Source organism: Pungitius pungitius, chromosome 6, assembly GCF_949316345.1.
Source record: "Pungitius pungitius chromosome 6, fPunPun2.1, whole genome shotgun sequence".
Lineage (NCBI taxonomy): Eukaryota > Metazoa > Chordata > Actinopteri > Perciformes > Gasterosteidae > Pungitius > Pungitius pungitius.
Window position 1 is genome coordinate 2,597,276 of NC_084905.1, and position 12,807 is coordinate 2,610,082.

Below are 12,807 nucleotides of genomic sequence, written 5' to 3' on the forward strand. Positions count from 1 at the left end.
CTTCTATTGGTGCACTGAACACGATTCATCATTATTACGTGTTGCTTTAAAAGTTAAAATATATCTAACCTCCCTTACCTTAGTTAAATGGTGTTGTATTAAATGACGTGTAATGTAATTGTCGCCTGACACACCACAACTCACCGACTGGCGCTGGTGGGAATCATATCCGGTAAATACATATTAAATCCAACGAAGAAGACGAAGAGGCGTCAACTTCCGGCTTTCAAAAGTTTGATAGCAACGAACAACGGCTACGACACGGGGTAACTAACGTTATATACAACCCATCAATGGCAATATGTGAGAATACAGCGCCGATATACATGTAGTATAGCTATGCTGTCATACTGTTATATACCAGCTTTATTTTTGCCATACCTGGAATTACGGAAAAATTACGATAACTTAAGTAACATCCTATATAAACGTTATGTTTGAGCATAGTCGCATCGTCCAAATGGGTCGAGTTTTATATTTGTTTCGTCTGACTGTGTTGAAGCGTTACAATGTGTGACTTATATACTATATAAGAATCGCTTTAGTTACTAGACTTTACTTTCAAACCTCCCGCTCCCCTCGGTGCACAACCAATGCAAACCTTTTCATCAAATGCATTGTTCTGATATCCTCAAGCGCACTGACAATTATTGAAAGATGGAGAACGGTTCTGGACAGAACTTTTGCTGTATTTAATTTATCAACTAATAATGGTTTCTCACGTGGGTTCCCCAGGCTGACATCTACGTATTTATTTGTATTTTGCATTTCTTGCTCAATTTGCAAAGCTTTATCTCTGTGGATTTTTTTTTTTTGCAGGATTTGTTGCAGAAACTAGCTAATTGTTACATGTTCGCACTATAGATGACACTCATTGTTTTTTTTGCCATTTATGTTCTCAGTGTTGCTGAAATGGCATCGCCTACAAAACGTGCGACACCTCACAGGTAAGCTCACATAGGCAACGTTAGAGACAACAGACATTGCCTCCGTACTCGGTGTCCATAGTGAGAAAGATTTAATGGTTTTAAAGATAATCTCCCTCAATCCTGCTAGAACATATTGTGTCAATCTGTTCACCCGCTGTTACAATCCTAAATCTTATCCCACATGGATTTAATCTCACTTCTTAAGTGTGTTTAAATGCCATGGTAATCATTCAAACAAATTTGCCACAGAATCTGAACATGGCAAGTGTTTTTGTTTTTTTTCTTCTTTTTTACCGCAGAGCCAACCAGCGTACCCCTGGTCGAGAACCTGACTCCCCACTTCCCCCCATCCATGAGCGGCTAGCGTACCTGCGGCCCTCCAGGGAGCTGCTTGAGTTCTACAGAGAGAAGATTGCCCAGTTTGACGGGGAACACGAGGACTTACTACAGATGCTGGACAAGTACAAAGGCATCACAGAAGATCAAGTAAGACCCAGCTAGGAGGGCTTTTCTAGTATACCGGTGTATTTTTTCTTGTTTTAACTGATCCTCTCTCCAACCTGGATATCCTCACAGCATAAATTGCACTCGGAAGTACGGCAGCGTGAGGGAGAGATTGCAGAGCTGCAAAACGCTCTGAGTGACATGCAGGTGTACCTTTTCCAGGAGAGAGAACAGTCTCTACGGCTTTACGCAGAAAATGACAGACTAAAGATCAGGTTGGTGCACTGTTAATGATGACATGTGACATGTGAAAAGCACTGATCATAAAATAGGGGTTTCTTTCCAGATCCATGACCTTGGTATTGTCCATGTTTGATTAGTGATACAGTTATTGGGGCACTTAAGTAGAAAGGAGACCTTATGACTACAACATTTAAAAGAGAAGTTCATCTTAGAAATACAAATTACAATTTAAAAAGCGTTCCTTTTTTAAATACTGATCTTACTGGCCTTTCGTAATTTGACTAATGAAAAAAATGCTTGTTGTTTAGAAAAGGCCTATTAGGCTTTATTAGTAATACCATTGCCACACTGCTGCATATTATTTCAGAATATTTAAAGCCTGTACACACCAATGAAATATCCTTACATTTTAGTTTATATAACCGTTGCGATGTACAAACTGAGGTGAAATCATCCAGATTAAAGGTGAACAGCAGTGTAGGTGTGCACTAGGGCTGTCAACGAATATTCTATGTTCGAATATATATTTGAATAGTTGTTAAAAACAGCCATTAAAACAGCAGCAGCAGCGGCGCGACTGTCCTTTGCGGTTGGGAGCGCTACTGTACTGACGTTATATTGCATGAATAAAATAGAACGGCTTCATGCACTGGTTTGATTATTTGCCGTTTCATGCCAAGGAAAAGTTCCATGTTTACCACAGCACAGCAATTACGGTTCTTTACTCCATAAACTGGTCCGGCCATTAGTTCATTTACTTATTGTTGTGTATGTGATATGTTGTTAAATATGTTTAAACTTAAAAGAAAGTACCTATACAAGTAGTTATGTCTCTTTGTATTAATTAGTCCTGTTGTTAAAGTGCCTAATGCGCAACCAGTTATTCAAATATGTTCGAATATGTGGTTTTTTTTAAGAGAATATTCAAACGTCATTTTTGACAGCTCTAGTGTGCACTGCCTTTAATCTGCCTTCCATCTTTTGGTATTTCACTTGTACATAAAAACTAACCTACTTTTTCACAGAGAGTTGGAGGACAGAAAAAAAATCCAGCACCTGCTTGCCTTGGTGGGTCCTGATACAGGGGAGATCACATATTTCCACCAAGAGCCTCCTCACAAGGTACATGTTTCCCTCATCGTAGACCTTCCTCACAGCAGATGTCTTGATTGGTCAAACTCATTAATGCCCTTAATAAATACTGGTTAGAACCCTTACATGGAACACAGGCGGGGTTTATCTGATCATTTCCAGTTAAAAAAAGTATATATTTTCATTCATTGTCAGACATGAATGTCTTTCATAAATAAGCAAGCTGAGAAACAAATGATCATCGATTGTGACTAGCAACAATAACGTACTCTGTGAGAAGGACTATTCATTTGGATATCGTGTTGTCTGATCTGCTGCTTTATGACTTCGGCTACTTTTATGTCTGACTTAGCTCGCCAAGACTCCACCAACCTTTCAACGCATACTTTAAGGACTCGTTCAGAAATACGTCAACTACAATACAATGGAATCAAATCAATTTGTTCATTCCTCTGTGAATTGGTTCTGTGCCATCAAAGAAAAAATGTTTTGAAGGCTGTTACTCTCTTTCAGGTCACTATCAAACAGAAGATCACTGAGACCAGATTTGAGGAAAATCTCAACCTAAGGCCAACACAGTTGAGACCTGCTGTTAACAGGAAAGGTTTGCAAAAGCCTTTTCGAAATTTAATATTAAAATTTTATTCAGTGATTTTAAGAAATATCTTAATATGATTACTCTTGTGTCAATACTGTTCTTGTGAAAAGCCTCCTTTGAATAATGTCAGTATTGTATCGGTAAATGTTGTCTGTTTAGTTAAACTCAAATACAGGAACCAATGTTCCTTGTGTAATTTGAGATGTTGAAAGGAAAACAATGTTTCTTCTACAGACATAAAGAGATAAACTGATTTCATTTCAGTTTCAGGAGAGAGTAGCAGGAGAACCAAGTCAGCAGACGGGTTAGTTCGAGAGAGCCTGGAACAATACAAGAAGGACAACCAGACGTTGTTGCTTCAGGTAGAAAACGTTTCCCTTTCTCTTTTGTTTCTACGGTGTTTGTGACGAGTGTACCAAGCTGATATTTTCCATCACTTATGTTTTCAGGTGGAGGCTCTGCAGGCTCAGATGGAGGAACAAACGCGTCTGGCCAAAGAGCAGGTGGAGTCCCTGCGGGAGGATCGACGGATTCAAGCAGAGGAAGCGCAGGCCCGATGGCAGAGGGATCAGGAACGAATCCCGGCTCTTAATGACAAGTGGGACCAAACTGCCGAGTCTATTTGGGGAACGACGCTCCCTCATCCCCCCCCTTTTCCTCTTAAAATATAACTCGCACGTCCTCTCGCCTCAGGCTCCAGCGAACCCAGAACCTCTTGTATGAGAGCACCAGAGATTTCCTACAGCTAAAGTTTGAGTCGCGGGCTCATGAGAAGGGCTGGATGGTGGAGAAGGACCAGCTGCTGAGGGAGCTGGACTCCTGCCACAACCGCCTGAGGAAGGCTGGATCTACCGGTGCAGAGCTGGGCCGAACGTGGCAGCCCAGCAGCAGCACGGCCCTGCTCCTCCCGAGGCCTCAGCCACAGTTCCAGCAGACGCACAAGGAGGAGCTTAAAGTAATGTTTCTTACTCTAAAGAAACTACAAAGTTGAAATAACTATTTTTTATTTAACTTGAATCCATCACCACCATCATCATCATCAGGCAATGCAGGAGGATCTGAAGCAAGCCCACCGACTGGCAGAGATGTACCGGGAGCAGTGCGTTACATTGGAGACAGAACTGTCCCAAATCAGAGAGGAGGGGGATGTAGGCAGGGAAATATTCAAGGTACCGTGGTTAGACAAATGCTGATCCGAGTCAGGAAAATCTTCAGACAATTTCTGATGGATTGGTCCTATTTGATTGCGAAGTTGTCGATGTAATTGATGATTTTGTCTGCCCAAAATCTGAAATGTGTGCAGGAGCGTTCAGACAAAATGGCCAAGCGTCTTCAGCTGATGACACAGCGCTATGAGGCGCTGGAGAAGAGGAGGGCTATGGAGGTCGAGGGCTTCAAGACAGATCTGAAGCACCTCAGACAAAAATTCAAAGATGTAGAAAAACAACTCCTCAAGGTAAAAGTACTTTCAAATAATCAACCACTGTCTTTATTGTATCTTCCATAATCAGTTTGTTCTGATCATCAGAAAAATATGTTGCGTTTTTGTTTTCATTTCAATGATTAACACAAAAAATATGTGTTAATGTTACCATTTCACTGTTGTGTCCTCCAGCCTGGCATACTGCTGATTTAATAGTTAGAATTGAATCTGGTGTTTGTGTATCTACTGTTTCAGGTTACTCTTAATATCGGACCCAACCAGGACTTAGCCATTCTGCATGAGGTACGCCAGACCAGTGGCCGCACTAAGAAGGTTCAGGGCGAGTTGATCACGCTGAAAGCAAAGATCTATGGACTGGAAAACCAACTGAGGTTTAGCTGAGCATTGGACTGTGGTGTCGACTGTCTGCCTATCGAGGACAGTCCATGTGAGGTTTGTGCCACTGTGAACATTACTGAAACTGAATGTTATTTCTATTTTGTACTTCGGACTAATAAAGATGTTTTGCTGCAATAATTTTGAATGAATGAACAAAGATATTTATATAATGAATTCTGAGAATAGGCAATGGCTTCTTCACAGCAAACATCTGGAATTGTCATGACTAACGATCAATGTCCCACGATAAGCCATGCAGTTTGATGTGCACTGAATAAAAACAGTTAAACTGAAGCATCTACATGCTAAACTCAGACATACATTTTATTTCATAAGCATGTCGAATTAGTTTCTTATTTTGTTAATTCCAACTTTTGATTAAAACAATGTTAGCTGTACAACTGGCACCACATTGATCAGTGCTAACTGTCTGGATTTGTTTTCCTCATGAATCAAAGTGTGTTGTCTTATTTATTTTGAGTGTGTTTTATTCTGAGAAAAGATATGAACTAAATATATTTGTTGTTGACCGTAACCCAGGCCAGATGGATAATAAAGACTTAGCTCAGACAGAAATAAGCTAAATGGGTTCATTTCTACAGTAATCTATTATGGTTATTATATAGTGAAATCTATGCTTGCATTTGTTTATTATTTACAGAATAGTACACAGATATTGTATTCAACACAAACCAAGAAGTAACAGCCTGCCCTAAACATAAAATATGTTGTAATGAAAATGTATAAAATGAAAGGGAATAACTCCCTTTATATGAGTACGTTAAACACTATTTTTGAAGTGAAAGGCCAATGAGTATGGTACCTCATCTGTGTTTTCCCCCACAGATTCCATTATTACAAAAAATGAAACATGCATTATATATTTGGGAAACCACCACCCACCTCTGAAGTGACGGCATAACTTTAGTTAGTTCGTTTTTGTGTGTGTCAGGTTGGGGACATGGGACATGGTGGCTCTTCCTAAATCCTTTTATAGTTTTGGGTAACTGACATTTATAAAAAATCATAATGGGATATTGCCCCAGAGACAGATTGGTGCATCTTGGAGGATCAACCATGCTATTCATCCTTCCTGCATCGTTAAAGGCACAAGTGAGTTGAATTTGAATGTGACAGAGAATTGGAGGGTGGATGCACTAAAAAGGGTAAACAAATCTACACCCTGTGCCAGACTGTCAGTTTAAGGTTGTCCACAGGATGCCCTGAAGTAGACAAACATGTGATTGTCTTGAAAAATGCCCTCAGAGGCTGTAATAAGTTTCATGTCAGTGTGACCACTGAATGAGACACATCTGCTCATCTTTACTGACTCATCCGGCCTTCTCTCCCGTCAAAAAGGTGGAACCCTATAGGCTACGTAGCATGGCTAATAAGTGCTAAAAGCTAAAGCAATCAACATAAAATTTAGTCAATTCATCATCATTCAAAAGATTCTTCATCATTCTTGACAATGCCATCATAACTCAAGTGAACGCGCCTTGTGTTTCTGCATAACCCCTAGGGCTCACTTCTCTGAAACAACCAGTGGGGACAATGCCCCCACTACTACCTCCGCGGTAGTGTGCTCAAGGCTTGGCAGGTGGGATTTGAACCCACTGGCGGTGCACACAGAGGCTTTTGGCACCCTGCACTCACCCCTACACTACCAGTCCTGGTCACATTTTGGCAACTTTGATTCTCCCATTTAACCTTGAGCATGTGAGTTAAACCTCAAAACTTTTTTTAAATGCTATTTCCACATCTGGGCTTGAACGCACAACCTTCAAGTGCAGTGCAGGGGCTTATGTCAGCAGCTCTTCCGATGTGCTACTTCACCACACACTAATCAGCCCTTTGTTTGTTGTATTTAACCTTGAGATTGCTACTCAAACCTGAAGTAAAGCCAAAGGCTCTAAACCAAGACTGGGCTTGAACCTACAACCTTCAAGTGCAGTGCAGAGGCTTATGTTAGCAGCTCTTCCACTGTGCTACAAATGATCTTCTACTTGCATCGGACCAAGGACTTGTATCTTTTCTTGTATTGCTGGACCTCAGTGCTGCATTTGACACCATCGATCACCGTATCCTGCTGCAGAGACTGGAACAATTGATTGGCATCAAAGGAACTGCACTCAGCTGGTTTAAATCTTATTTATCGGATCGATCCCAGTTTGTGTTTGTGAACGGTGAATCATCGAGGACCACGAATGTTGGTCACGGAGTCCCACAAGGTTCTGTGCTTGGACCGATTCTATTTACCCTGTACATGCTTCCTTTGGGCGACGTTATCAGAAAACACCGCATAAACTTCCATTGTTATGCAGACGATACTCAACTGTATCTATCGATCAAGCCAGAAGACACCAACCAACTTGTTAGACTTCAGGACTGTCTTGGAGACATCAAAACTTGGATGACCTGCAACTTCCTGATGTTAAACTCGGAAAAAACGGAAGTTATCATGATAGGCCCAGAGCGCCTTCGAAGTCAGCTGTCACGTGATACAGTCTCTATGGATGGAATTGCTCTGGTATCCAACAGCACCGTCAGAAATCTTGGAGTTCTCTTCGACCAGGATATGTCCTTCAACTCTCATATAAAGAAGACTTCAAGGACTGCCTTTTTTCATCTACGGAATATATCAAAAATCAGGAACTTCCTGTCTCAAAGTGATGCAGAAAAACTAGTTCATGCATTTGTTACTTCTAGACTGGATTACTGTAATTCTTTGTTATCAGGCTGCTCTTGTAAATCGCTTAAACCTCTCCAACTGATTCAGAATGCTGCAGCACGTGTATTAACAAGAACTAAGAAATGGGATCATATAACTCCTGTATTAACTTCTCTGCACTGGCTTCCTGTTAAATCAAGAATAGAATTTAAGGTACTTCTCCTCACCTACAAGGCACTTGCTGGTGAGGCACCGTCTTATCTTAAAGAGCTTGTTACACCGTATTGTCCTACAAGGCATCTACGCTCCATAGATGCTGGGCTACTTGTGGTTCCTAGAGTTTTAAAAAGTAGGATGGGGGCCAGAGCCTTCAGTTATCAAGCTCCTCTTTTGTGGAACCAGCTTCCACTTTCAGTCCGGGGGGCAGACTCGGTCAGTTCATTTAAGATAAAGCTTAAAACGTTCCTCTTTGATATTGCTTATAGTTAGGGCTGGCTCAGGTTAGCCTGGACCAGCCCTTAGTTAAGCTGCTCTAGGCTTAGACTGCCGGGGGACTTCTTAGGACACACCAAGCCCCTCTCTCACTCTCACTCTCTCCTCCCACAATCATCCATGCTTTATTAATGTACATCACTAATTAAGCTTCTTTCCGGGAGTTTTTTGTGCTTTCTCGCCTAGCAGGTCTCCGTGGATCATAGTTTCGTGCGGACCCCGGTTCTGACTCCTGGCTCATGGCTCTGCTGACACCTGCTGCTGCCATCATCATTACTTTAAATATGATTCATATTACTGTCATCAAAAACCAACATCTTTCTGCTCTCCCTCCCCACAGAAGCCTCTGTGGATGGTGGTTCGATCTGATGGAGGTTGTCCCTGCAGTGGTCCTGCCGTACACCTCTTCTGCTACTTGCAATTACTTGTATCATTTCAGTTAGAGAAATTGAATGTATTGTACATCTTTTACATTGTTGATTCTGTACACATGACATCCATTGCAGTCTGTCCATCCCGGGAGAGGGATCCCTCCTCTGACGTTCTCCCTAAGGTTTCTTCCCTTTTTTCCCCATTGAAGGGTTTTTTCATATTTTGGGGAGTTTTTCCTGTGCCGATGTGAGGGTTTCGGGACAGAGGATGTTGCATGTGTACAGACTGTAAAGCCCTCTGAGGCAAATTTGTAATTTGCGATTTTGGGCTATACAAAATAAAATGAATTGAATTGAATTGAATTGCTACTTCACCACACACTAACCAACCCTTTGTTTGTTGTATTTAACCTTGAGATTGCTACTCAAACCTGAAGTAAAGCCAACCTATAGAGTAAGGACAGTTGCTCCTCAGCTCTTGTGCTGCACTACCTCACCATGCACAAATTAAATTTTTGTTTCTCGTATTTAACCTTGAGACTGCTACTCAAACCTCAAAACTCTTTCAAAGCAGAAGTGATGTCTGCATGAAGTGGCATGAACCCACAACCTCAGACAGCAGGTTGGAGCACGCAGCCCTTCAGTTGTTCCCTTGTGCTATTCTAGCACATGCCTCATTGTGTCCGTTTCTCATATTAGACCTTGGGATTGTTTACTAAACCTCAAAACTGTTTCAAAGTTTACAGTTTGAAGCCCTGACTGCAACCAAACCCTCCTTCTGAGAGAGCAGGTTTGAACTGAGGATCCTCCACACTTCAGCCTTCCTGCTATCTCCCTGCACTGTTCCACCACACACCTGTTGATGCTTTTGAATCCAACCTCAATTCTCATAGATTATCAGGCTGGAATCCACAACACAACACACTTGTCTGCTGGAATTGGTTGAACAAAAATAAAAATCCATGTGAAAAAAATTACTTCTCACTGTTCTCAGGTCAAATATTTATGCAATTAAAATGCAATTCATTTCGATTAATTAATTACAAAGCCTCTAATTAATTAGATTAATATTTTTAATCGAGTCCCGGCCCTAATTTTTATTGTATGTCTGTATTGATACATCAATAATGTATTAATTATTCACTTATTTATGTAACAGGAGTGTAACAGAACAGGGATGGGTAGTCTCCTGTTCGTACCGTCTAAATATAAAACGTGAGTTTCAGTTGTGACGGTTGATTCACTTTCATTTCTTCAAAAACTCGACTGTAAACAAAGCCGCGGTTCTTCCGGGGAGCAGGCGGCTCTGCGCATGCGCAGTCCCTCACCAGAGGTTACGCCGCCGAACGATGGCAGCCACACGTGAGAGGGCAGCGAACAGTTGAATAGTGCGCGTTACTGTTAAGAGACACCGTCACAAACTTCTTCCGTCGCAAGTAGAGAGTTCAGCTCAGCTACAGTTCGCTTTAGCTCTGTTTTTTTTTACTTGTCTTTCGTTCACCCGCCTGCTTGAAAAACAAGTGCAGCAAAGACATGCAGAGAATAAGGTCTCTGAAAACCGGTTGGCAGCTGCTGAAATCGAGCTGTGAAGGAGCAGCAAAGCAAGTAAACACCTCGGCTTCGACCTCACGAGATCACAGCCATGTAAGTGCATGTTATTTTCAAACTGTATTTAATTCAAGTCAAGCATGAACGAAGTTAAGAAAACGACGTGCACGGTTTTGACAGCTGTTGTACTCCTGTGTTTCCGACTTCAACCTTAAAAGATAAAGACGTGCAAAAGCAGGACTGACACATATTGATCGACGTGGCAAACCACAACAGACACAATTATTCCCATCTCATTCATCCAGCTCGCCCATCAATCAGTTTACGCCAATAAAAGCGTGTTGTGTAATTGATACACTCTGGGATACAAACATGACTTGTGGAGATCATAAAGACAGCTCGACCTGTAGTATCACGACCAGGCAATAAACAAGCACTATGTTTTCATGAAATTCCCACTCCGCCATGCTCTGCGCCCCCCCCCCCCCCCCCCCCCCCCCCAGCTCCCTCCTCAGGGCCCCGGCTCCTTCGGGCTCCTCTTTGACATCGACGGGGTGCTGGTGCGGGGCAGGACGCTGATCCCTGAAGCTAAGCAGTGCTTTAGGAACCTGGTGGACAGCAATGGGAGGTACAAGGTGCCCGTGGTGTTTGTCACCAATGCAGGCAACTGCCTGAGGCAGAGCAAAGCGGAGCATCTGTCCCATTTGCTTGAGGTGGAGGTAAGTGTATATCTTTCATTTCATCCTACGTGTCTTCAATTTTTTTCTTTGTTGGTATGAATGTCTGTTTTGTTTTTTTCCTCAGGTGTCTCCGGATCAGGTGGTGCTGTCCCACAGTCCTTTGCGAATGTTCACCCAGTTCCACAAAATGCGTGTTCTGGTGTCAGGGCAGGGCCCTATTGTGGAGGTCGCACACAAGTATCCTGTCTTAAATCAGAGTCCTCTGTTCTGGAATCCCTTCGGATGTTGACCTCAAAGTGTGCATGTTCTGTTTGTTCAGTGTAATTTATTCATGCTCTACTTTGTTATCAGTATTTCATCAGTACCCTTTGTTCCCTTTGCTGTTCAACCGTCTCGTTTAGGCCCTTTCACGGATTTCTTGCTTCTATTATGTCGTATTTTGTTATACCCTAGGAAACACCTTTTGTAGAATGAAAAATCCCATCAAAAGCGTTTTTTTTTTCTCCCTTTGTGTTCATCTGTGTTTTTACTTTAACACATCAAACCTCAGCCTTGGCTTTCAGAACGTTGTTACCATAGATATGCTCAGAGAGGCATATGCTCTTCTAGATGTTGTGGATCACGCCAGGAGGCCCAAAGACAGTGTAAGTGTCAACGTTTAGCTTATGTTCAGTTGCGTGAAGTCTTATCGGTTGGTTTAATGTCTTACAGATTCCCTCCACCAAAGGCTTACCACCAATAGACGGTACGTTTCCAAACGCAGTCAACTATTGTAATGTATAATAATTGATTAACTATTTTGAAACAACACCGGCATGGCTTCTGATGTTCTTTCTTTGCCTGTTCCTACAGCTGTCATTTTATTTGGTGAGCCAATCAGATGGGAGACCAACCTCCAGCTTATTGTCGACGTGCTGCATACGAATGGGAGACCAGACGACGCCTGGAGCACGATGCGGTACCCTCACATCCCGGTGCTGGCCTGTAACATGGACCTGCTCTGGATGGCCGAGGCGAAGAATCCCAGGTACTGTGTGTGTGTGTGTGCGTGTGTGTAAAAATACACACCCTGAACAGTTATTGAAGGTTTTATCATACTAAATGTCCCTGTCTCATAGGTTTGGACACGGCATGTTCCTGGTGTGCTTGGAGAGCCTGTACAAGAAGGCCACAGGCTACGACCTGAAGTACGAGGCTCTGATCGGTAAACCCAGTGTGGTGACTTATAACTACGCCGAGCTGCTGGTTAGTCAGCAGGCTGAGAGACTTGGCTGGACCACACCCGTGAAGAGACTCTACGCCATAGGGTTAGTGAAACACATTTTACACTTCAGAATTGTAAACGTTTGTCCTTTTCTCTCACACCAAAATGTGTATTTGTTCCTCCCGTCTGTTTTTTCTAGAGATAACCCCATGTCTGACATATACGGTGCCAACCTCTACAACCACTACCTTCAGGCTTCCCAGCGCACCAAGGCCCAGAAGAAGGCCAAGAGTGGCGGAGGAGGTGTAGATAAAGCGGCAGAAACTGTTGATGACAGCCTAAAAATGACATCGGCAGAACTGGGCGGAGGATCAGTCGTGTTGGGGGCAGAGGAAGACCTCCCAGAGGGGTGCAGCTCCATCCTGGTGTGCACAGGCGTGTACAGCAGAGACCAGCAGGAGGTGCCCTTGGAGCCCTCCGTCACCGAGCAGCGCGTCTTCCACGGGCACAGGGACTTCCGCTTTGACCCCAGCCTCACGCAGCCCTCCTTCGTGGTGGAGGATGTGAAGGAGGCGGTGGAGCTGGTGTTTCAGCAGGAAGGCTGGCCCCTGGAGTAGGACGTCTTAGAGATGTATGCTGCTGGTTATTACAGGCCAGATGTAGCCGGTTCTTCCTTGTGTTTGCCATAGAAACAGCAGCAAAATGCAATAACA

General features: G+C 42.9%; 2 protein-coding genes across 3 annotated transcripts; both read left to right on the forward strand.

Moving 5' to 3' along the window:
- Positions 1-187: 187 nt before the first annotated feature.
- ccdc77 (coiled-coil domain containing 77) lies at positions 188-5,836 on the forward strand. 2 transcript variants are annotated; one of them, XM_037452105.2, is made up of 12 exons: positions 188-266; positions 903-947; positions 1,229-1,415; positions 1,506-1,648; positions 2,642-2,738; positions 3,222-3,312; positions 3,571-3,668; positions 3,756-3,904; positions 4,000-4,261; positions 4,350-4,475; positions 4,610-4,762; positions 4,985-5,836. In XM_037452105.2, exons 2-12 carry the CDS (start codon positions 913-915, stop codon positions 5,129-5,131), a joined length of 1,488 nt encoding a protein of 495 aa, XP_037308002.2. In that variant the 5' UTR covers positions 188-266; positions 903-912; the 3' UTR covers positions 5,132-5,836. The 2 variants fall into 2 exon arrangements, with proteins under 2 accessions (XP_037308002.2, XP_037308003.2); XM_037452106.2 differs by having other exon boundaries at positions 227-303.
- Positions 5,837-9,963: 4,127 nt separating this feature from the next.
- On the forward strand, positions 9,964-12,794 carry hdhd5 (haloacid dehalogenase like hydrolase domain containing 5). The gene is made up of 8 exons (XM_037451625.2): positions 9,964-10,306; positions 10,714-10,929; positions 11,015-11,127; positions 11,441-11,534; positions 11,602-11,635; positions 11,743-11,917; positions 12,009-12,197; positions 12,294-12,794. The coding sequence occupies exons 1-8, from the start codon at positions 10,196-10,198 to the stop codon at positions 12,709-12,711; spliced, it is 1,350 nt and encodes a 449-aa protein (XP_037307522.2). The 5' UTR covers positions 9,964-10,195; the 3' UTR covers positions 12,712-12,794.
- Positions 12,795-12,807: the final 13 nt, after the last annotated feature.